At 46.1% G+C, this 23,331-nt stretch overlaps 2 protein-coding genes across 7 annotated transcripts in view; one reads left to right on the forward strand and one right to left on the reverse strand.

Annotated features, from left to right (window-relative positions):
- The first annotated feature begins 6,650 nt into the window (after positions 1 to 6,650).
- LOC106581395 (myb/SANT-like DNA-binding domain-containing protein 4) lies at positions 6,651 to 16,394 on the forward strand. Of its 3 annotated transcripts, none has more exons than XM_014163434.2 (4): positions 6,651 to 7,185; positions 7,773 to 8,331; positions 9,295 to 9,576; positions 11,167 to 16,394. In XM_014163434.2, the coding sequence occupies exons 2-4, from the start codon at positions 8,026 to 8,028 to the stop codon at positions 11,926 to 11,928; spliced, it is 1,350 nt and encodes a 449-aa protein (XP_014018909.1). In that variant the 5' UTR covers positions 6,651 to 7,185; positions 7,773 to 8,025; the 3' UTR covers positions 11,929 to 16,394. The 3 variants fall into 3 exon arrangements, with proteins under 3 accessions (XP_014018909.1, XP_014018911.1, XP_014018910.1); XM_014163436.2 differs by having other exon boundaries at positions 6,654 to 7,185; positions 9,295 to 9,564; XM_014163435.2 differs by lacking the exon at positions 6,651 to 7,185 and adding an exon at positions 7,192 to 7,589.
- Positions 16,395 to 20,290: 3,896 nt separating this feature from the next.
- LOC106581393 (glutamate receptor 4) overlaps positions 20,291 to 23,331 on the reverse strand; it is a 116,741-nt gene continuing 113,700 nt past the window's right edge. For 2 of the 4 annotated variants that reach the window (XM_045703995.1, XM_014163428.2), the window contains exon 18: positions 20,291 to 22,561. In XM_045703995.1, the coding sequence (XP_045559951.1) occupies positions 22,403 to 22,561 (159 nt within the window). In that variant the 3' untranslated portion in view covers positions 20,291 to 22,402. The remainder of the gene's footprint in view (positions 22,562 to 23,331) is intronic. The other 2 variants (XM_045703996.1, XM_014163429.2) reach the window with 1 other exon arrangement.

Below are 23,331 nucleotides of genomic sequence, written 5' to 3' on the forward strand. Positions count from 1 at the left end.
CCAAAAAGTACGATCTTTGTCCCCATGTGCAGTTGGAAAACGTAGTCTGGCTTTTTATGTTGGTTTTGGAGCAGTGGCTTCTTCCTTGCTGAGCGGCCTTTCAGGTTATGTCGATATAGGACTCATTTTACTGTGGATATACTTTTGTACCTATTTCCTCCAGCATCTTCACAAGGTCCTTTGCTGTTGTTCTGGGATTGATTTGCACTTTCACACCAAAGTACGTTCATCTCTAGGAGACAGAACACGTCTCCTTCCTGAGTGGTATGATGGCTGCGTGGTCCCATGGTGTTTATACTTGCGTACTATTGTTTGTACAGATGAACGTGGTAGCTTCAGGTGTTTGGAAATTGCTCCCAAGAATGAACCAGACTTGTGGTCTACAATTTTTTTTCTGAGGTCTTGGCTGATTTCTTTTGATTTTCGCATGATGTCAAGCAAAGAGGCACTGGGTTTGAAGGTAGGCCTTGAAATACATCCACAGGTACACCTCCAATTGACTCAAATGATGTCAATTAGCCTATCAGAAGCTTCTAAAGCCATGACATCAATTTCTGGAAACTTCTGACCCACTGGAATTGTGATACAGTGAATTATAAGTGAAATAGGTCTGTAAACAATTGTAGGAAAAATTACTTGTGTCATGCACAAAGTAGATGTCCTAAACTATGTCCAAATCTATAGTTTGTTAACAAAACATTTGTGGAATGGTTGAAAAACGAGTTTTAATGACGCCAACCTAAGTGTATGTTAACTTCCGACTTCAAGTGTATGTAAATTCGTTATTTCTGTATTTCATTTTCAATAAATTTGCCAACATTTCTAAAAACATGTTTTCACTTTGTCGTTATGGGGTATTGTGTGTAGATGGGTCAGATTTTTGCTATTTTTATCCATTTTGAATTCAGGCTGTAACAACAAAATTAATTATTTCTGAAGGCACTGCATGTACAGAGTAATCATTTTAATGGTGAACAACCATTGGTCTACCCATAAGGTATTCAAAATCATCACATATCAGGTTGAACACTTTCCCTGCAATGACACAGGGTTGTGTGTGTGATGATCGCGAGGGTGTGGATGGGTCTCTGTAGTCCAGACATTGATACAGGGTTCTATGTGTGAGGGTGTGGATGGGTCTCCGTAGTCCAGACATTGATACAGGGTTCTATGTGTGAGGGTGTGGATGGGTCTCCGTAGTCCAGACATTGATACAGGGTTCTATGTGTGAGGGTGTGGATGGGTCTCCGTAGTCCAGACATTGATACAGGGTTCTATGTGTGAGGGTGTGGATGGGTCTCCGTAGTCCAGACATTGATACAGGGTTCTATGTGTGAGGGTGTGGATGGGTCTCCGTAGTCCAGACATTGATACAGGGTTCTATGTGTGAGGGTGTGGATGGGTCTCTGTAGTCCAGACATTGATACAGGGTTCTATGTGTGAGGGTGTGGATGGGTCTCTGTAGTCCAGACATTGATACAGGGTTCTATGTGTGAGGGTGTGGATGGGTCTCTGTAGTCCAGACATTGATACAGGGTTCTATGTGTGAGGGTGTGGATGGGTCTCTGTAGTCCAGACATTGATACAGGGTTCTATGTGTGAGGGTGTGGATGGGTCTCCGTAGTCCAGACATTGATACAGGGTTCTGTGTGTGTGAGGGACTTTGAGTGTGTGTGGATGCGTCTCTGAAGTCAAACAAACCTTGTTACATGAAGGCGAGCCACAGTAACAGAATTACAAGTTGTCACTATGGCAACAGGAAAGCACTAAGATTAGTCAACAGCGATGATCTCAGTACTTGATGTTCTTGTGCCGCTCTGTCAATCTGACATTTCGACTGAGCAGTCCAATTATCAAATCAAAGTTTATTTGTCACGTGCGCTGAATACAACAGGTGTAGACCTTGAACAGGTGTACAGTGAAATGCTTACTTACAGGCTCTAACCAATAGTGCAAAAAAGGTATTAGGTGAACAATAGGTAGGTAAAGAAATAAAACAACAGTAAAAAGAAAGGCTATATACAGTAGCGAGGCTACATACAGAAACCGGTGTAGGCAGGCTGATTGAGGTAGTATGTACATGTAGATATGGTTAAAGTGACTATGCATATGATTTACATTTACATTTAAGTCATTTAGCAGACGTTCTTATCCAGAGCGACTTACAAATTGGTGCATTCACCTTATAATATCCAGTGGAACAACCACTTACAATAGTGCATCTAAATCTTTTAAGGGGGGTTAGAAGGATTACTTTATTCTATCCCAGGTATTCCTTAAAGAGGTGGGGTTTCAGGTGTCTCCGGAAGGTGGTGATTGACTCCGCTGTCCTGGCGTCGTGAGGGAGCTTGTTCCACCATTGGGGTGCCAGAGCAGCGAACAGTTTTGACTGGGCTGAGCGGGAACTGTGCTTCCTCAGAGGTAGGGAGGCGAGCAGGCCAGAGGTGGATGAACGCAGTGCCCTTGTTTGGGTGTAGGGCCTGATCAGAGCCTGAAGGTACGGAGGTGCCGTTCCCCTCACAGCTCCGTAGGCAAGCACCATGGTCTTGTAGCGGATGCAAGCTTCGACTGGAAGCCAGTGGAGAGAGCGGAGGAGCGGGGTGACGTGAGAGAACTTGGGAAGGTTGAACACCAGACGGGCTGCGGCGTTCTGGATGAGTTGTAGGGGTTTAATGGCACAGGCAGGGAGCCCAGCCAACAACAACTTGCAGTAATCCAGACGGGAGATGACAAGTGCCTGGATTAGGACCTGCGCCGCTTCCTGTGTGAGGCAGGGTCGTACTCTGCGAATGTTGTAGAGCATGAACCTACAGGATCAGGTCACCGCCTTGATGTTAGTGGAGAACGACAGGGTGTTGTCCAGGGTCACGCCGAGGCTCTTAGCACTCTGGGAGGAGGACACAAGGGAGTTGTCAACCGTGATGGCGAGATCATGGAACGGGCAGTCCTTCCCCGGGAGGAAGAGCAGCTCCGTCTTGCCGAGGTTCAGCTTGAGGTGGTGATCCGTCATCCACACTGATATGTCTGCCAGACATGCAGAGATGCGATTCGCCACCTGGTTGTCAGAAGGGGGAAAGGAGAAGATTAATTGTGTGTCATCTGCATAGCAATGATATGAGAGACCATGTGAGGATATGACAGAGCCAAGTGACTTGGTGTATAGCGAGAATAGGAGTGGGCCTAGAACAGAGCCCTGGGGGACACCAGTGGTGAGAGCACGTGGTGCGGAGACAGATTCTCGCCACGCCACCTGGTAGGAGCGACCTGTCAGGTAGGACGCAATCCAAGCGTGGGCCGCGCCGGAGATGCCCAGCTCGGAGAGGGTGGAGAGGATGACCAGAGAGTAGCAGTAGCGTAAAAGAGGGGTTGGCGGGTGGTGGGTGCGGGACACAATGCATATAGCCTGGTTAGCCAATGTGCGGGAGCACTGGTTGGTCGGCCCAATTGAGGTAGTATGTACATGAATGTATAGTTAAAGTGACTATGCATATATGATCAACAGAGAGTAGCAGCAGTGTAAAAAGAGGGGTCGGGGGGCACACAATGCAAATACTCCGGGTAGCCATTTGATTACCTGTTCAGGAGTCTTATGGCTTGGGGGTAAAAACTGTTGAGAAGCCTTTTTGTCCTAGACTTGGTACTCCGGTACCGCTTGCCATGCGGTAGTAGAGAGAACAGTCGATGACTGGGGTGGCTGGGGTCTTTGACAATTTTTAGGGCCTTCCTCTGACACCGCCTGGTGTAGAGGTCCTGGATGGCAGGCATGTTAGCCCCAGTGATATACTGGCCGTAAGCACTACCCTCTGTAGTGCCTTGCAGTCAGAGGCCGAGCAATTGCCGTAGCAGGCAGTGATGCAACCAGTCAGGATGCTCTCGATGTTGCAGCTGTAGAACCTTTTGAGGATCTCAGGACCCATGCCAAATCTTTTTAGTTGCCTGAGGGGGAATAGGCTTTGTCGTGCCCTCTTCACGACTGTCTTGGTGTGTTTGGACCATTCTAGTTTCTTGTTGATGTGGATACCAAGGAACTTGAAGCTCTCAACCTGTTCCACTACAGCCCCGTCGATGAGAATGGGGGCGTGCTCGGTCCTCCTTTTCCTGTAGTCCACAATCAATTAATGTGCGTTTGAGTGTATGACTGTGTGTGTGGAGTTCCTGCTCCTGCATGTAATGTGTATGAGTCATTGTGCAAGTCTAGCATGTGTATTATATATCACCATGGACGTGAGTGATGTATGTATCGCCATGGTTACCCAGTGTCTATAGAACATTGTCAGTTGCTCCCATTCCGATCCTGCTTTGTGGATAACACTCCACTCATACTCCGTAAACTGCCTCGTCATGATACAGAAATACTCTGGGACAGAACTGCTACCTGGAGACAGAGGGAGGGAGAGGCAGGTTTATAATAAAATACACACACAAACCTGAGGGTTTGAGCTGACAGTAAGGAATCAGTTGAGGGAGGAGAGGTTGAAATGAAATGGAGAGAAAAGCAACACACAGACCTACTTTGTTTGGGATGATCACAATCTCTCCTCCAACTATTTTTAAACACACAGATGGAACGGAAAGCAGAAGGAAATCCCTGTGATAGAGCACTGCCAAACCGCTCTCAGGGAATAGGAAAGACAACAGTGGCATCATGTGGTGAAGAAAGGAACTGCAGGACATTTGAAAGAAATCTTTTTGATGGTGAATGTGGGAGATAAGTGTGTGCTATATCTCTCTCTCTGTGTCGCCATCTTTATTCTTTTCCTCCAGGGAATGAGGCTACGTAGAGTGCTCAACCCTTTCAGGTGAAGCGGTCTAAGCTTATTTGAAGGGTATTTGGTGATTTTAAAGGGTGATTTGGGAGAAGGCGATGTGCTCGTGGAAGGAAATGCAGACTGTGCTTAAATCTTAAAGTGTGGCAAGTCAAGTGTGTGATAATGAATGGAAAGTAAAATGGAACAAAATAAGCAAACGTTGTAGTAGAAGACAAGGACCGGTCCAATAATGCATTTCTTATCGGACTGCGTTTTTTAGACAAGGAAATTCATTTGGGAAATCCATTTGTAATTGAGGGCTGTGAAGAAAGCAGTGGGAAAGGTGGATTCAATCAAGGTGACAAGAAGTGGCCTTGTTTTGGTCAATTGTGTGGATGACGAACAGAAGAAGATTGCACTGGAGGTGGCTAAATTGTCCACGTCAGAAGTAACCTGTATTGATCTTCAGAGCAGGGCACCAGCCGAATGAGTTATAGCTAGAGTCTTGTTGGATATAGATGACGAGTACCTTAGTCAGAAAATCCCAGGAGTGGTCAGTGCAAATCGCCTGACCTGTATGGTAAATGGAAGGAAGGAGAAAAGCCTGTCGATATTATTGTTGTTTGAGGAGACTACCTGAATATGTGAAGCTTGGATATTAGGTATGCAGTGAGAGCATTTGTGTCCAAACCATTACAGTGTGGGAATTGTAAAGGATATGGTCACGTGTAAAATGTTTGTAGACAGGAGAAGTATGGTATTGAAGAATATCTGAATGGAAAATGTTGCAACTGTTAGGGTGAAGGAGATCAAAGCGTGGAGGATCAGGGCTGTGCAGCGGATTTCCTATGTGGAGGTTGATGAAGAGAGTCGAGGATCAGGGCTGTGCAGTGGATTTCCTATGTGGAGGTCGATGAAGAGAGTCGAGGATCAGGGCTGTGCAGCGGATTTCCTATGTGGAGGTCGATGAAGAGAGTCGAGGATCAGGGCTGTGCAGCGGATTTCCTATGTGGAGGTCGATGAAGAGAGTCGAGGATCAGGGCTGTGCAGCGGATTTCCTATGTGGAGGTCGATGAAGAGAGTCGAGGATCAGGGCTGTGCAGCGGATTTCCTATGTGGAGGTCGATGAAGAGAGTCGAGGATCAGGGCTGTGCAGCGGATTTCCTATGTGGAGGTCGATGAAGAGAGTCGAGGATCAGGGCTGTGCAGCGGATTTCCTATGTGGAGGTCGATGAAGAGAGTCGAGGATCAGGGCTGTGCAGCGGATTTCCTATGTGGAGGTCGATGAAGAGAGTCGAGGATCAGGGCTGTGCAGCTGATTTCCTATGTGGAGGCGATGAAGAGAGTCGAAGGAGCAATAGGCCACAGTGTTGAAGATATGGCGGTGGATGCATTGCAACTAGTGTTTTAAGCCAATCAAGTGATCTGGGTACACTCATTGTGATGGTTAATTTTGTGGCATTTATAACCACAGTAATTCATTATACAGCACAAGTGTCTAAGAAGTTGGATATTATATCTGCAGCCGATACACGTTTTGGGGCTCCAAGACTTAAAGGCAGAAGCACTGCAAAGCCTATTGTTGCTAGGAAATGTCCCACCCTCACGAGTCTTCTGAGCCTATGTAGGAACCTGATTAGATTTTATTTATTTTTTACAGAAAAGTAGGTTAATTTAGTTTAGGTCGTTTATTTTTTGATAGTTTGTATATTATATTTATTTTTACCCACATTATTACCTTTTTGGCGGATCATTATTATCCACCCGCACAGTTGATGGCGGGATGCACATTCAATTGTTGCGAACGCCAATATACCATAGAAGAAAGAATAAGATAATCAAGGGAGAACATGGCAGTTATTACTTTCTATAGGAATAACACATTCAATGGAACATGGCTGATTTGGCAAACATTAACTGTCCGATTCACTCTTTCTCCTTGCGCTGCACACACCGGGCCGCCAGCAGCCACTCGGACCGGGTCCACGAGTCACACCGGAACGGCCGGCGCACGCCTCCCTTTAAGGCCAGTTTCAGTGAAGAACCGGTAGACCGAAGTTCCGCTTTTAGCTAACGTCACCTCTCGTAATGTATTTGGCTAGCACTGACAGCTTCTGTGAAGTATCTAGCCATTTTAGCTAACTGTTAGCTGTCAGGCAAGTGTGTCGGCACTTTAAGCGCCGCAAACCACAAAAACATACTTAACTAGCAGCTCATGAGAGTTTGATAAGGCAGCATGTCTCCTCCTGAACAGTTTGCTTCACTTGAAGAACATGCCAACTAGCTATAACAACACGACTCGTGGACCCACCGGAACAACTGGGGGTGGTGACAACGGACGGACCAATGGGAAGGATGTTTACAGTGCGTCTCGAAAATGTTCCGATTCACATTTTGGCGTTGATGAGCATCTGATTTATTCTCTACGATTGATAGGGTGAGTTATTTAACAAAAATCATACATAGCATTACGTAGTCGATTGCCATTTCGGCTTAATAAAAATGATCAGTGGAGGTTTGAGTTTTTACGGTGCGCATGTTAGCTAGCTACTGTAGCTAACGGATCAACAAACAACGCCGATTAGGCTACGTTACCAAGCTAGCTGATGCTTTTCACAAAAAGCATAATGCAAAGCACTACACTGAGTTTTACATAGTCCAACCTGGAACCTATCCTGGTCCCCGTCTCACCTCAGAAAAGAGAGAGAGACAGCTATGATAACTAGCTGTTCCCCCATCATTCAATCGTCGCCCCAAGTAAATGAAAAACAACATGATTGTGGCATGGTTTGAAATGATGGTTGCCTGCAAGCACATCTTTGTTCCTACGATACTCAACAGGTGAAATACACAGCAGTCTTCTTACACATGCAGTCTCTTGGGTCTGTCAAAGCATGTGTTTGTCCTGTGGCAGATAAAGATACAGAACAGACCCATTTTGAGTTGTATTGCAGATACGTTTACCACCATTTTGATCACCTAATCGCTCTCTGGTTGCTTTCTTCTCCTGTGTTTGTCTTTCAGGAGGAAGCTGAGCTCTGTTCTGGTTGCCTGAGGACACACCCGCTGTAGCACTTACCTGTGCTGTGTGAACCTTTGCGTGAACTAAGGGAGTGTGTCACCAGAGGCAGGACAGCGGGATTCTTCTCAACCTTCATTCATCGATCTACAACACTCACTTCCTGAAGTCCAAGCTAGCCTGACTGCTCTCTCCCTCTCTCTGTATCTATTCATCCATCCATCCCTCTTTCACACTTCTCCATGCCTTTGCCCAATTATGTCCCTCTGTAAGACTTCTGTCTCTCCATCCCTCCGTGATCTATCTCTCTGTCCATCTGCGTGTGCGTCCCTCCTGACCGCCAGGCTGGATTTCCTGCAGATGAAACACTTGAAGAGGAAGAGGAAGAGTAACTACAGCGTTCGTGAGACACAGACACTGATCCGGGAGATCCACAAGCGACGAGACGTGCTGTTCTCCCGCCAGCAGAACACCGCCATCAACGAGCTGAAGAGACGAGCCTGGGAGGAGGTAGCAGGAGGAGTCAACTCACTGGGAGAGGGCGAGCTACGCACATCTTCAGAGGTGTGTGCTTGGAGAGGACTTCCATAGTGACAGATGATGTTGTGAAAGAGACAGTGTTGTAGTCTTCAAGTCTGGTCTCTGGACCGCATATTGAGTGTCTCGTGTCAGATACATTTCTACTCGGTTTTGACTTGGTCTCGGACAGTGAGGACTCGTAATTTCTTCCAGAGATCAGTGGAGGAATTTTTTTTTGTAATTGTCAGCTCCCATCCAGTCAGCACATAAACCCGCTTCGCAAGCCCAAATATCCACTCTCCTTTAATGACAAATTAGTTTTTTATCGCCTATTGGAACCTGGGCTTCCTACTTTAATTGTATACTGTCCTTTACTTTGGTTGAAAAATATCTGTCGCGCTTGTCAGAATTTCCTTGATTTGTTGGGAGGGAAGAGTGGGGGGAATTGTTTGAAAGTTGCACACTCACTATTAGTAAGGGGAGACTGGGGGAAGTTGTACTTTTTTAAATCTAGTATAGACCTGTTTGGGTTAGCGATCATTTGTAGTGGCTCTCTGTTTGCCCTCAGCATGCTTTTTCCTCTTCTCACCATTCTCAATGTCTAAAGAATCCATACGTTCTTCTAAATTATTAACACAGAAATACTGGACATTTTGAACTGTTAAGACCGGTAGGGGGACGAGGTTGTCTGAGACAGAGTCAAAAATGTGAGTCCAATTCAAGACCATGATTGTGAGTGTCAAATCCCCACCATGAGTTTGACTTGATTTGCTCCGGTCTTGGTCTTAAATTGGTCTTGCTTTAGGTGGTCTCGAACACAACACTGAAAAGATAGCATGAAGTATCCTACATACAAGGGCTGCATTTCAATAGTTTCATTCAGCCCCATTCACTGGAAGGAGTTCAATTGGGCTCCTCCTTCTCAGTACAGATTTACCTATACTTCCGGATGAATCTTGAGAGTTGTAACATCACCACTGTTTGTAATGGCTGTATGTGTGGTTCCAGGTGAAGCGGCGTTACCTGGACTGGCGGTCGCTAATGAAGAGGAAGCAGCTCCGTGCTGAGCTGTCTCTCTCCACAGGGCTGAAGGCAGAGTATGATCCGTCCTCCCCTGAACACAACGCCTCACTGGGCTCAAGGGACCAGTCGCTCGACCTCTCTAGCTTTCCCAAGGAGTCCCAGTGCGACTGGCAGGACCTGGCGGATCTTGGAGAGCCCAGCGGACACGCAATGTCTACAGGGGTTAAGATGGAGGAGGAGGCCAATGGATACAGGGTGATGATCTCTGTGTGTGTGCATTAGTGATTTGTGGGTTGAATAAAGGGAAGAAAAAAATGTATAGAAAATCTGTGAATGTAGAATTCTTGTGAAATTCATATTCATAGGCTATATTGAGGTTTTTCTATCACTATTTTTATCTGGCGTTAGTGCGTAGCCTAAGCTTTAGGGTCTAACTGTAGCGTGCCAAATACACACCAAATGCTTTTCGGAACTTGGGCAGAAAGAGTTAACATCTGTCCGCTGAGGCAAAAAAGACAATGTCTGAGTTTAATTCAATAAGAGAAAAGGCTGCAAAATGGAGAGTTGAAAATAAATCGAAGGCAGGGCAGTATTCCATTTTTTTTAATAGATTTGGTTCAGTGGTAAAAGAGGATGATGGCAGTTGCCAGTGTTATGTGTGATGATTGTGGTCGCTATACAAATTCGACAGTCGCAAGACAGGGACTTCAAAATGTCATGTCAAGTGAACTGTACTATTCGGATGGGTTCAATGGAATAGTAGCCACGACTTAAGTCTGGACACTGACTGTAGGTCTATAACCTCTCATATAGCCTAATAATATTAACTGGTGCAGAATTAAGCATTTCTAGCAAGAAAATGATACACCAAATGTAAATTTTGACTTCGGAACAGGAGTGGATTAACTATAATTTATTTCAGGATCTTGAGAGAATGAATGCACGGTTAGGGACTGTCTGTATAGGTGTTATCTTTATCAGCATCATAAAAGCTGATAGCATTTCAACCACATAAAATATGCATCCAAGCCGAACTGAAATCTTATCAGAAACATGTTGGGTCATTTTTAACAGCTTTTAATTTCCCTAAAAACCGGTCAAACTGATGTCATTTGGAAATGTTGCACAGAAAAGGTTTTCTGTTTATCTTTTGTTATAGCATTTTCTCCCCGTCCCTAAAAGTCTTTGCTGCTCGAGAGAAGCAGAGATGAAATGGTGAAGAGAAAACAAACTTTACAGACATCAAATAGATTGACACATCCATGCTATTGATTTATGACATCATTCTGGTCAGCAAGGCTTTATTTAGTCTTCTAGGTCAACAAGCTATGACATTAAACAAGTTGACTAACAAATAGCCTTCCAAAATGTCGGAAATGTATAAGTAGAAAAAAAGGCCTGTCAAAAAATTCTTCCGCCTTCTGACTGTCTAGGCGTTTTCTATATTGCGGGTCAGATTTTCACCATCACATTTTTTAGTTCTTATATGTTTTTATTTCACCTTTTATTTAACCAGGTAGGCCAGTTGAGAACAAGTTCTCATTTACAACTGCGACCTGGCCAAGATAAAGCAAAGCAGTGCGACAAAAACAACAACACAGAGTTACACATAAACGTACAGTCAATAACACAATAGAAATAATCTATGTACAGTGTGTGCAAATGTAGGAGAGTAGGGAGGTGTTTATATACATAGGGAGGTACATGTACTCGGGCTGTTGCGGATTGGGTTATTAGCAATTGTGACTAAACAGCTGACCCGCGCATCACTAGTGTGCATGCCAGCATGTATGTATTGTATTAATCAGTATATCAATGATCAGAGTCCTTCTGTCTCTGTGTTCTTCTCTCTGTCAGCTGGAGGGTGATAGCGGAGATGGTGAGGTAGAGGAGGAGGATGATGATGGTGATGAAGAAGAAGATTGTTTCCCCTCCCTCCTACCCGACATGGGAGAGCGCGATGTACGCATCCCGGAAGTCTTCTCACACATTGATGAGTTTGGAATGCTCAGCGCCTCAAAGGGGACAGCGACCTCGATAAATCGGGACCCCTCATTGGGCGGAATGGGCTTTGCTGGGTTGGGACTGGCCAATCACGAGAGTACGGGACTTGTGGTTGGTTTGGAGAAGCAGCGTGTGGAACTGGAGAAGCAGCGTCTGGCTGTGGAAACGGAGCGGCTAGCGGTGGAGAGAGAGAGACTCCTACTGGATAAGGAGAGACTGAGTCAGTCGAAGGTGGAGAGGGAGAGACTGCAGCTGGAGAAAGAGAGACTGCAGCTGGAGAAAGAGAGACTGCAGCTGGAGAAAGAGAGACTTAGGCTGTTGCTCATGAACCAATCAGAACGGGCTGCTGCTCCCCCCCAGCAAGGCCCTCCCTCCTCCTCCACCCCTACCACCTCCTCTTCCTCTACTGTGGATGGACCAAATGAGAGAAAGGAGAATAAACCCTTGCTTTCTATGATAGATATGGAGGGTGAGAGACTGAGCCTGGAGAAGGACAGATTGCAGTTAGAGAAAGAGAGGCTACAGTTCTTTAAATTTGAGTCTGGACGACTGCAGATAGAGAGGGAGAGACTAGAGGTGGAGAGAATGCAGCTTCACAAGGACCAGGGTCACTGAGAGAGGGAGAGACTAGAGATGGAGAGAGAATACAGCTTCACAAGGACCAGGGTCACTGAGAGAGGGAGAGACTAGAGATGGAGAGAGAATACAGCTTCACAAGGACCAGGGTCACTGAGAGAGGGAGAGACTAGAGATGGAGAGAGAAGAGAGAATACAGCTTCACAAGGACCAGGGTCACTGAGAGAGGGAGAGACTAGAGGTGGAGAGAGAATATAGCTTCACAAGGACCAGGGTCACTGAGAGAGGGAGAGACTAGAGATGGAGAGAGAAGAGAGAATACAGCTTCACAAGGACCAGGGTCACTGAGAGAGGGAGAGACTAGAGGTGGAGAGAGAATATAGCTTCACAAGGACCAGGGTCACTGAGAGAGGGAGAGACTAGAGGTGGAGAGAGAATACAGCTTCACAAGGACCAGGGTCACTGAGAGAGGGAGAGACTAGAGGTGGAGAGAGAATACAGCTTCACAAGGACCAGGGTCACTGAGAGAGGGAGAGACTAGAGGTGGAGAGAGAATATAGCTTCACAAGGACCAGGGTCACTGAGAGAGGGAGAGACTAGAGGTGGAGAGAGAATACAGCTTCACAAGGACCAGGGTCACTGAGAGAGGGAGAGACTAGAGGTGGAGAGAGAATACAGCTTCACAAGGACCAGGGTCACTGAGAGAGGGAGAGACTAGAGGTGGAGAGAGAATACAGCTTCACAAGGACCAGGGTCACTGAGAGAGGGAGAGACTAGAGGTGGAGAGAGAATACAGCTTCACAAGGACCAGGGTCACTGAGAGAGGGAGAGACTAGAGGTGGAGAGAGAATATAGCTTCACAAGGACCAGGGTCACTGAGAGAGGGAGAGACTAGAGGTGGAGAGAGAATACAGCTTCACAAGGACCAGGGTCACTGAGAGAGGGAGAGACTAGAGGTGGAGAGAGAATACAGCTTCACAAGGACCAGGGTCACTGAGAGACGGAGAGACTAGAGGTGGAGAGAGAATACAGCTTCACAAGGACCAGGGTCACTGAGAGGGAGAGACTAGAGGTGGAGAGAGAATACAGCTTCACAAGGACCAGGGTCACTGAGAGAGGGAGAGACTAGAGGTGGAGAGAGAATACAGCTTCACAAGGACCAGGGTCACTGAGAGAGGGAGAGACTAGAGGTGGAGAGAGAATACAGCTTCACAAGGACCAGGGTCACTGAGAGAGGGAGAGACTAGAGGTGGAGAGAGAATACAGCTTCACAAGGACCAGGGTCACTGAGAGAGGGAGAGACTAGAGGTGGAGAGAGAATACAGCTTCACAAGGACCAGGGTCACTGAGAGAGGGAGAGACTAGAGGTGGAGAGAGAATACAGCTTCACAAGGACCAGGGTCACTGAGAGAGGGAGAGACTAGAGGTAGAGAGAGAATATAGCTTCACAAGGACCAGGGTCACTGAGAGAGGGAGAGACTAGAGGTGGAGAGAGAATACAGCTTCACAAGCACCAGGGTCACTGAGAGAGGGAGAGACTAGAGGTGGAGAGAGAATATAGCTTCACAAGGACCAGGGTCACTGAGAGACGGAGGATAGGATCGCATCAAATAAACTTTTGTCACATGCTTCGTAAACAACAGGTGTGGACTAACAGTGAAATGCTTACGGGCTGTTCCCAATAATGTAGAGAGAAATAATAGAAAAATGATGATGATAATAATAGATACATAATTAGAAATGTTTACTTTGTTATATACACAGGGTACCAGTACCAATTCGATGTGCAGGGGTACAAGGTAATTGAGGTACATACAGTGGCAATAAAAAGTATGTGAACCCTTTGGAATTACCTGGATTTCTGCATATATTAGACATAAAATTTGATCTGATCTTCATCTACAGTAAATCACAACAATAGACATACAAATGATTGTATTTTTCTTGTCTTTATTGAATACATAATTGAAACATTCAGTGTAGGTTGGAAAAAGTATGCCAACCTCTAGACTAATGACTTCTTCAAAGCTAATTGGAGTCAGGAGTTAACTAACCTGGAGCTGGAGCTGCCCTGCCCCATAAACACTCACAACATTAGTTTGCTATTCACAAGAAGCATTGCCTGATGTGAACCATGCCTCGAACAAAAGAGATCTCAGAATACCTAAGATTAAGAATTGTTGCCTTGCATGAAGCTGGGAAGGGTTACAAAAGTATCTCTAAAAGTCAGTCCACGGTAAGACAAATTGTCTATAAATTGAGAAATTTCAGCACTGTTACTACTCTCCCTAGGAGTGTCCGTCCTGCAAAGATGACTGCAAGAGTACAGCGCAGAATGCTCAATGAGGTTAAGGAGAATCCTAGACTGTTAGCTAAGACTTACAGAAATCTCTGGAAGATGCTAACATCTCTGACGAGTCTACAATACGTAAAACACTAAACAAGAATGGTGTTCATGGGAGGACACCATGGAAGATGTCACTGCTGTCCAAAAAAAACATTGCTGTACATCTGAAGTTCGCAAAAGAGCACCTGGGTGTTCCACAGCGCTACTGGCAAAATATTCTGTGGACAGAGGAAACTACAGTTGAGTTGTTTGGAAGGAACACACAACACTGGAGGAAAAAAGGCACAGCACACCAACATCAAAACCTCATCCCATCTGTAAAGTATGGTGGAGGGAGCATTTGGGGCTGCCTCAGGGCCTGGACAGCTTGCTATCATCGCCGGAAAAATTAATTCCCAAGTTTATCAAGACATTTTGTAGGAGAATGTAAGGCGAATCTGTCCACCAATTGCTGCTCAATAGAAGTAGGTGATGCAACAGGACAACAACCCAAAAGACAGAAGTAAATCAACAACAGAATGGCTTCAACAGAAGAAAATAGGCCTTCTGGGGTGGCCCAGTCAGCCCTGACCTCAACCCGATTTGAGATGCTGTGGCATGACCTCAAGAGAGCGGTTCACACCAGACATCCCAAGAATATTGTGGAACTGAAACAGTTTTGCAAAGAGGAATGGTCCAAAATTCCTCCTGACCGTTGTGCAGGTCTGATCCGTAACAACAGAAAACGTTTGGTTGAGGTTATTGCTGCCAAAGGAGAGTCAGCCAGTTATTAAATCCATGGGTTCACATGCTTTTCCCAACCTGCACTGTGAATGTTTACACGGTGTGTTCGATAAAGACATGAACAATTATACTTGTTTGTGTTATTAGTTTAAGCAGACTGTGTTTGTCTATTGTTGTGACTTAGATGAAGATCAGATCAAGTTTTATGACCAATTTATGCAGAAATCCAGGTAATTCTAAAGGGTTCACTTTTTCTTCCCACCGTATGTACATATAAGTATAAAGTGACAGATAATGAACAGTAGCAGCAGCGTATGTGATGAGCATTAAGGGATATCTACGAGAGAAGTGCCTGGAAGAAAAGCAAAAGAAGCGGGGACAGTGTGGTCTTTATCTCAGTGCAGACAGGCCAGGTATGAGCCTCTATGAGCAGTCACCTCTGTGGTCCACCTCTCCTGTCTGTCTCAGACAGCTCCAATAGCTTGTTACTGTTCAGCGTGATCCACAATGGGTTGAAACGAGGTGAACAGCTCAACCAATCAGACAGTAAAACCATCAAACTGACCTTAGATCAACAGGGCGTCTTCATCCTACTCCAGGTTGTTGACAAAAGGACGTTATCCAGTTTTATTTCCCGTAGAGGCGGGATCAAGATTCAAACTGCCACTCAAACTCAGGAGCCGCTACCAATCACATTTAAAACATCTCCCTGCCAATCATTCTGTTATGTTTGTGGACTTTGTTGCGTTAAAATAGGGATTCTTTCAATTCAAAGGAGATGTTAATTGAACAAATATAATCTGTGTCTACCACAGGAGGTTGGTGGCACCTTAATTGGGGAGGACAGGCTTACGGTAATGGCTGGAGTGGCATGGTATCAAATACATCAATCACGTGGTTTCCATGTGTTTGATGCCATTCCATTCACTCCGTTCCAGATGTTATTGTGAACAGTCCTCCCCTCAGCAGCCTCCACTGGTGTCTACAATGTGTGTTTGTGTAAAGTGAGTGGTTGTGTACTGGGAGAAACTGTTGTTTTGTCCCTGGTGAAGTTTTGTGTAGCTCAGTACTACCGTCCATGTACTGCACAGGAAGTGGACATAATGTAGAGTAGCTGTAAACTCAAAGTACAGAATGCTCTACGGTATACTACTGTATGTGACTCAAACCAGTGTCATGCAAGGCTTTACAGAGATTGTCTTTTTTTTACCAAACCTTTTGTCTTTTTTAATGGTGCTATTTTGATTGTGTGTTTATGGTTTAGTACTATGGTGGAATGTTCTGTGTGTGGTGTTCTATATTAGCCCAGGCATCCAAGGAAAGAGTTGAAGATCTCTGCTGGTTCGGTCTATTTTAAAAGAGATGAAAAAAGGCTAATGTTGCCTATATGCTTTCTGCATTGCCTTTAAGACTCACAATAAAGGATATAAATGAATAGTGTTATTTCTTTTTAATTCTGCCTGTTTTTATGAATACATCTGGTGTGAACCCACATTCACACTTAAATCAGCTGATACACCTCCATCTCTCTCTCTCACACAAACACAGCAGGCAGTTCAAATCACAAAGGCTGGGGGTTTTTTCCCGCTTTGAGATTTTCTGTTGTCTGTTTCTGCAAGGAAAGCCTATCTGAAAGGATGTGCTTCAGCTGCTGACTGGTTTAGCCGTCTACGTCAAATTCTGTTTTATAAAATGGTCCTTTTTCACTGGTGAAACGTGTCTTCAATAAATAAACAATGAAATGTGTGAGAGACTGAATACTAAATAATTGCAGCAGTTTGGCTGCTGAAAATATTCCTCATATCTGTCCAGTAACATACATATTGGTAATCATATCTGACAAATGCAGCAATATGGCTCCAGAAGCAAACTGACTTCATGAAAATGTAACACGACAAATCGTATTGAATCATTTGGACTCTTGTCACGTCTTTGTTTAGGTTTACATGAGTGGCAGCATCTTAAACAAGCACACCCTTGAACAGAATAAACACATTTAACTATCTTTATCAAAGATGGCCTTTTAACAGCTTTTGGATCAAGGGACGGCGGAGGGATGGGGTGAGGAGAGGGATAGTGGAGAGATGGGTGACAGACAAGGGGGGGTAAGGAGAGGGTGGGTGAGAGAAAAGAGGGAGGGGTGAGAAGATAAAAAGGTGTGACAGTATTTTTAGGAGAGACAGTATTGATGCAGCAGAAGGCTGTGAGAAGCCCAGGGGACAGAATTAAAAAAGCACCACCTCTGGTGCAGAGGCAGAAGAAGATGGATGACAGGAAAGGAAACGAGGGGAGGAGATAAAGGCGAAACAGAGGGAGAGAGAGAGAGAAAGCTACAAAAGGAAGAGGAAAGGGAAAGGGGGGGAGATAGAGAAGGCAAAGCAGAGAGAGTTAGAAAGAGAGAGAGAAAGATACAAAGGGAGAGGAAAGGAAACGAGGGGAGGAGATAGAGAAGGCGAAGCAGAGAGGGAGAGAAAGATACAAAGGGAGAGGAAAGGAAACAAGGGGAGGAGATAGAGAAGATGAAGCAGAGAGTGATAGAAAGAGAGAAAGATACAAAGGTAGAGGAAAGGAAACGAGGGGAGGAGATAGAGAAGGAGAAGCAGAGAGAGATAGAGAGAGAGAAAGATACAATAGGAGAGGAAAGGAAACGAGGGGAGGAGATAGAGAAGCAGAGAGGGATTGAGAGAGAGCGAGAAAGATACAAAAGGAGAGGAAAGGAAACAAGGGGAGGAGATAGAGAAGCAGAGAGAGATAGAGAGAGAGAAAGATACAAAAGGAGAGGAAAGGAGTAGGAAGTATAGAGCGAGGGATACATTCGGAGTGGGAGACAGGGAGAGAGAAAAGTCTGCAATTGTTCTGCAGAAGCAGTGAGGGGAGGGCATGTGTGTGTGTGTGTGTGTGTGTGTGTGTGTGTGTGTGTGTGTGTGTGTGTGCGGAGCAGTGAGAGGAGGTGTGTGTGTGTGTGTGTGTGTGTGTGTGTGTGTGTGTGTGTGTGTGTGTGCGGAGCAGTGAGAGGAGGGTGTGTGTGTGTGTGTGTGGAGCAGTAAGAGGAGGGTGTGTGTGTGTGTGTGGGGGGGGGGGGGAGGGAGGGGTTAAGAGGTTTGGAGAGCTGTTCAAAAAGCCCATTTTGCTCTGCTGAAGAATAAATGGGAAATGCTTGTCAGTGATGACCCTGCATTAGTGTGTGAGATGTTCCGGGAGGGAGCTTTCCGACATGGCCACCGCTCAGCAGAGAGGGAACTTTCCAACATGGCCACACCACAGCAGGGACCCACTGGCCAAACACTGGTTGAATCAATGTTGTTTCCATGTCACATCAATTCAATTACGTTGAACCAACTTGGAATAGACTTTGAATTGACATCTGTGCCCAGTGGGGAGGGAGGGAGCTCTCCAACATGGCCCCTCTACAGCAGGGAGGGAGCTCTCCAACATGGCCCCACTACAGCAGGGAGGGAGCTCTCCGACAAACCACAGCAGGAAGGGAGCTCTCCAACATGGCCCCTCTACAGCAGGGAGGGAGCTCTCCAACATGGCCACTCTACAGCAGGGAGGGAGCTCTCCAACATGGCCCCACTACAGCAGGGAGGGAGCTCTCCAACATGGCCCCACTACAGCAGGGAGGGAGCTCTCCGACATGGCCCAACCACAGCAGGGAGGGAGCTCTCCAACATGGCCCCTCTACAGCAGGGAGGGAGCTCTCCAACATGGCCCCACCACAGCAGGAAGGGAGCTCTCCAACATGGCCCCACTACAGCAGGGAGGGAGCTCTCCAACATGGCCGCTCTACAGCAGGGAGGGAGCTCTCCAACATGGCCCCACTACAGCAAGGAGGGAGCTCTCCAACATGGCCCCACTACAGCAGAGAGGCAGCTCTCCAACATGGCCCCACTACAGCAGGGAGGGAGCTCTCCAACATGGCCCCACTACAGCAGGGAGGGAGCTCTCCAACATGGCCCCACTACAGCAGGGAGGGAGCTCTCCAACATGGCCACTCTACAGCAGAGAGGCAGCTCTCCGACATGGCCCCTCTACAGCAGGGAGGGAGCTCTCCAACATGGCCCCACTACAGCAGGGAGGGAGCTCTCCAACATGGCTCCTCTACAGCAGAGAGGCAGCTCTCCGACATGGCCACTCTACAGCAGAGAGGCAGCTCTCCGACATGGCCCCACTACAGCAGAGAGGGAGCTCTCCGACATGGCCCCACTACAGCAGAGAGGCAGCTCTCCAACATGGCCACTCTACAGCAGGGAGGGAGCTCTCCAACATGGCCCCACTACAGCAGAGAGGCAGCTCTCCAACATGGCCCCACTACAGCAGGGAGGGAGCTCTCCAACATGGCCCCTCTACAGCAGGGAGGGAGCTCTCCAACATGGCCCCACTACAGCAGGGAGGGAGCTCTCCAACATGGCCCCACTACAGCAGGGAGGGAGGTCTCCAACATGGCCCCACTACAGCAGGGAGGGAGCTCTCCAACATGGCCCCTCTACAGCAGGGAGGGAGCTCTCCGACATGGCCCCACTACAGCAGAGAAGCAGCTCTCCAACATGACCCCTGTACAGCAGGGAGGGAGCTCTCCAACATGGCCCCACTACAGCAGGGAGGGAGCTCTCCAACATGGCCCCACTACAGCAGGGAGGGAGCTCTCCAACATGGCCCCTCTACAGCAGGGAGGGAGCTCTCCAACATGGCCCCACTACAGCAGGGAGGGAGCTCTCCAACATGGCCCCACTACAGCAGGGAGGGAGCTCTCCAACATGGCCCCCACTACAGCAGGGAGGGAGCTCTCCAACATGGCCCCACTACAGCAGGGAGGGAGCTCTCCAACATGGCCCCACTACAGCAGGGAGGGAGCTCTCCAACATGGCCCCACTACAGCAGGGAGGGAGCTCTCCAACATGGCCCCTCTACAGCAGGGAGGGAGCTCTCCAACATGGCCCCACTACAGCAGGGAGGGAGCTCTCCAACATGGCCACTCTACAGCAGAGAGGCAGCTCTCCAACATGGCCCCTCTACAGCAGGGAGGGAGCTCTCCAACATGGCCCCACTACAGCAGGGAAGCTTTAACCCGTGCTTTGTTGAACCAGAGAACACGCTTGGTTGTACATTCATGTGGCTTGAGGTTACAATCCAAAACTCTCACGGATCTATAATGCAAATGTCAATATAAATGTCATGGAAATGTCAATGTTATCTTTAGTTATTGCCAATATTGTTATTGTCATCATTTTTTGGGAAAATGTGTATCTACACCTAACTCTTCAGAGATAAACTATCACAGTACACACCACCCAAAATGCTGTCAGTGAAATAAATACTCAGAGAGAAAGCAGGGGTTGATTTTTTACTAAAAAACGTAACCAAATACAAAGAAAGATTGTGTTAAACCCAGAAAAAACTGAAGTGGTTAGTAACCAGCCAGCAGTCAACCTGTCTGCTTCAACAATACACAGACAGGATTGCCTGTCTGGGTTTTAGTTCATCTGGTGGGAGATTGAAAAATATAAAAATTAAATAATCTAAATGTCTTGTAAACTCTAGAGGGTTAGGAGAGGGAGAGAGAATAAGACTAGGGATCAGAGTGAGAGTTTAAAGGCTGACTGGTCTTGTCAGTGCCTATAAGAGTCGAAAGGTCAAAGCTAGAGAAGGTCAAAGGTTTAATGTCAGGGGTTAGGTCAAGGGGACTCTGTTCAGTGACCCTCTCAGTGAGAGGAGAGAAGAGGAGGAGATACAGAGTGGTCAAAATTCCAGGGCCAAGGCAATACTACCCCTGCAACTGCTGTCAATGCCACCAAACTCCACCATTCAGTTAGAACTCTTTCTGGTACTTCATTTCTTTGTTATTTTTCTTTCTCCCTTTCCTCTTGGCCTCTCCAGACTGCTGTAATAGCCTTTAAAACAGAAGACGGTCAGACAAAAGAACATGGCTAGAGGATTAAACACAAAGAAGACCTGGGACTATTGTACGTACAGAGGCTATGTTCTCAAAATGATGGACAAAACAACAAAATAAAACAAAATGGGGAACAAACAACTGGAAAAAAAGGAACATCTTGTGTGGTGCTGAAGATCACTCTGCGAGAGTTGACCCTGTGTAATTGATGATGTGTGTTTGTGTGTTTGTGAGTGTCAGATTGACATTCAGTGTGGATTAGGACACATAAAGACTGTGGAAATGAATCATTATCATTATCAAAACACCCTTTAACAGAACATGTCATGGCCTCACTCAATGGTGATAATCTAATGTTCTATAGCTCTCTGTAGATGTATAGATATATATTCATTTGTACTGTATATAATATGTATTTATAAAAAGATGTATTCATAATTACAAGTGGCATTTTGTTATATTCATTATTGCAATGAATTATTACCTAAGATGGTTAAAAAAGAGAGGTGAGTTCAGTTTTGCTACGCAGTTATTTACAACAGTTTAAAAAGCAAGCTTCTGATACAGTACCTCCCCTTCCACTGAAAAACATCATGGCTATGTGTCACTTCTTCAGACCAGAGGCCTAGCTGGCTAAATGTGGCCCTGGTAAAAAATAATGCCTTATATTGGGAATAATGTCTCATTTGAGATGAACTTTGATACGTTTTCTTCACTTTTCACAGAATGTACAGCTTTACCTCTGTTCCCCGCCCAGAGAAGTGGTACATCTACTTGTTATTTAGCGTTACTGTCATTTTATGGATCATTTCAGTAGTTTATTTCTACAAACCCCTGTGAATCCTACGGTTGAGTTAGCCGTGTGAGTTTGGAGATATCCATCGAGTTGTCGTCTATTAAGGTAACTTCAGTGATCTCTGCGTTGTTTTTGCGAGACGCTAACCAAAGTGTTGTAAGAAAGCATGTTCGTCTGACCAGTTCACGGCGAAAGAGCAGGTTTGTACAGTCCAATGTTTTCAGGTTTACAGTTTTCTGGTCTTATAAGAGATTCTCCTGCCGCTAATTCCTCGCAGGCAAGTGAAGATGATGAAGATTATGATGATGGTGGTGTTTGTCCTAAAGCATAGTTTCCTGGTATGGGGTTAGGGGTGTGGCTTGTTAGAGGACCCATTCTATCACGTCGGAGCAGATAAAGTCACATGTCTGCCTACTCATGACGCTGCCCAAAGTCTTCGTCATCAACATCGCCATCTTTTTGTTTATTTTGGTTCCTGTGTCGTTAGTGTGCTGACAATGTCAGTTTGGCACCTTGTTGTCCTTGTTTCATGGATCTCCCAACGTTTACACTCATATGAGGATTTTAGTGTGATGGTGATCGTCATACTTCTCCCCCCTCTCTCCCTGTAGTTGCTGTTACTTGCTGGCGGTCTCTGGTCTGTGTGTATGTGTGGTGTCGGGGTGGTAATGATGTAGCCGCGTGCGTGTGTGCGTGTGTGCGTGTGTGTGTGTGTGTGTGTGTGTGGTTAAGGCACAGTGTGTGTTTTTGGTTTTCAGGGTAGGACCGAGGGTAGGGAAAGCCCTGGGTGTCTGAGGGAGTGGCCAGCATGGACGGCCTTAGGGCAGTCCGGGGTTAAGACACGCCCATTCTCACCCACACTGCCCGTGATTGACAGCCGAGCCTTGTTCCGCATGGCTTCTGTGAAGGGCAGCTGGATGGGGTGATGAGAGAGGGAGGGGCAATGGGAGGAGAGAAGGAAAAGAAACACTTGAGTTTATATAATAGGACCCTAATGAATCAAATACATCAATCACTGTGCAAACATAGGAACACACAAATACACACACACATCTCACGCACACACATTACACAAGCATTAGCATTGAAACATACAGGTAACTGCCAAAATAAAGGAAAAAGTTGGGTAAAAGAGGGATACAAAGTATACCGAACAAAATTATGAATGCAACATGCTTCAATTTCAAAGATTTTACTGAGTTACAGTTCATAGAAGGAAATGGAGGTCCTGGGCAGGCGTGGTTACACATGGTCTGCGGTTGTTAGGCCAGTTGGACGTACTGCCAAATTCTCTAAAACGGCTTATTGTTAAGAAATTAACATTCAATTCTCTGGCAACAGCTCTGTTGGACATTCCTGCAGTCAGCATGCCATATGCACGCTCCCACAAAACTTGAGACATCTGTGGCATTGTGTTGTATGACAAAACTGCACATTTTAGAGTGGCCTTTTATTGTCCCCAGCACAAGGTGCACCTATGTAATGATCATGCTGTTTAATCAGCTTCTTGATATTCCACACCTGCCAGGTGGGTGGATTATCTTGGAAAAGTAGAAATGCTCACTAACAGGGATAGAAACAAATTTGTTCACAACATTTGAGAGAAATTAGCTTTTTCTGCTTTCTGGGTCCTTTTATTTCAGCTCATTAAACATGGGACCAACACTTTACATGTTGCGTTTA

The sequence above is a fragment of the Salmo salar genome, chromosome ssa20 (assembly GCF_905237065.1).
Source record: "Salmo salar chromosome ssa20, Ssal_v3.1, whole genome shotgun sequence".
NCBI classification, from domain to species: domain Eukaryota; kingdom Metazoa; phylum Chordata; class Actinopteri; order Salmoniformes; family Salmonidae; genus Salmo; species Salmo salar.

Excerpts from the sequence above, each read along its gene's own strand:
- LOC106581395 (XM_014163434.2), top strand. The coding sequence starts at position 8,026 with ATGTCCCTCTGTAAGACTTCTGTCTCTCCATCCCTCCGTGATCTATCT. Across the intron at positions 8,332-9,294 it reads AGCTACGCACATCTTCAGAG|GTGAAGCGGCGTTACCTGGA; the intron begins GTGTGTGCTTGG and ends GTGTGGTTCCAG. Across the intron at positions 9,577-11,166 it reads GATACAGGGTGATGATCTCT|CTGGAGGGTGATAGCGGAGA; the intron begins GTGTGTGTGCAT and ends TCTCTCTGTCAG.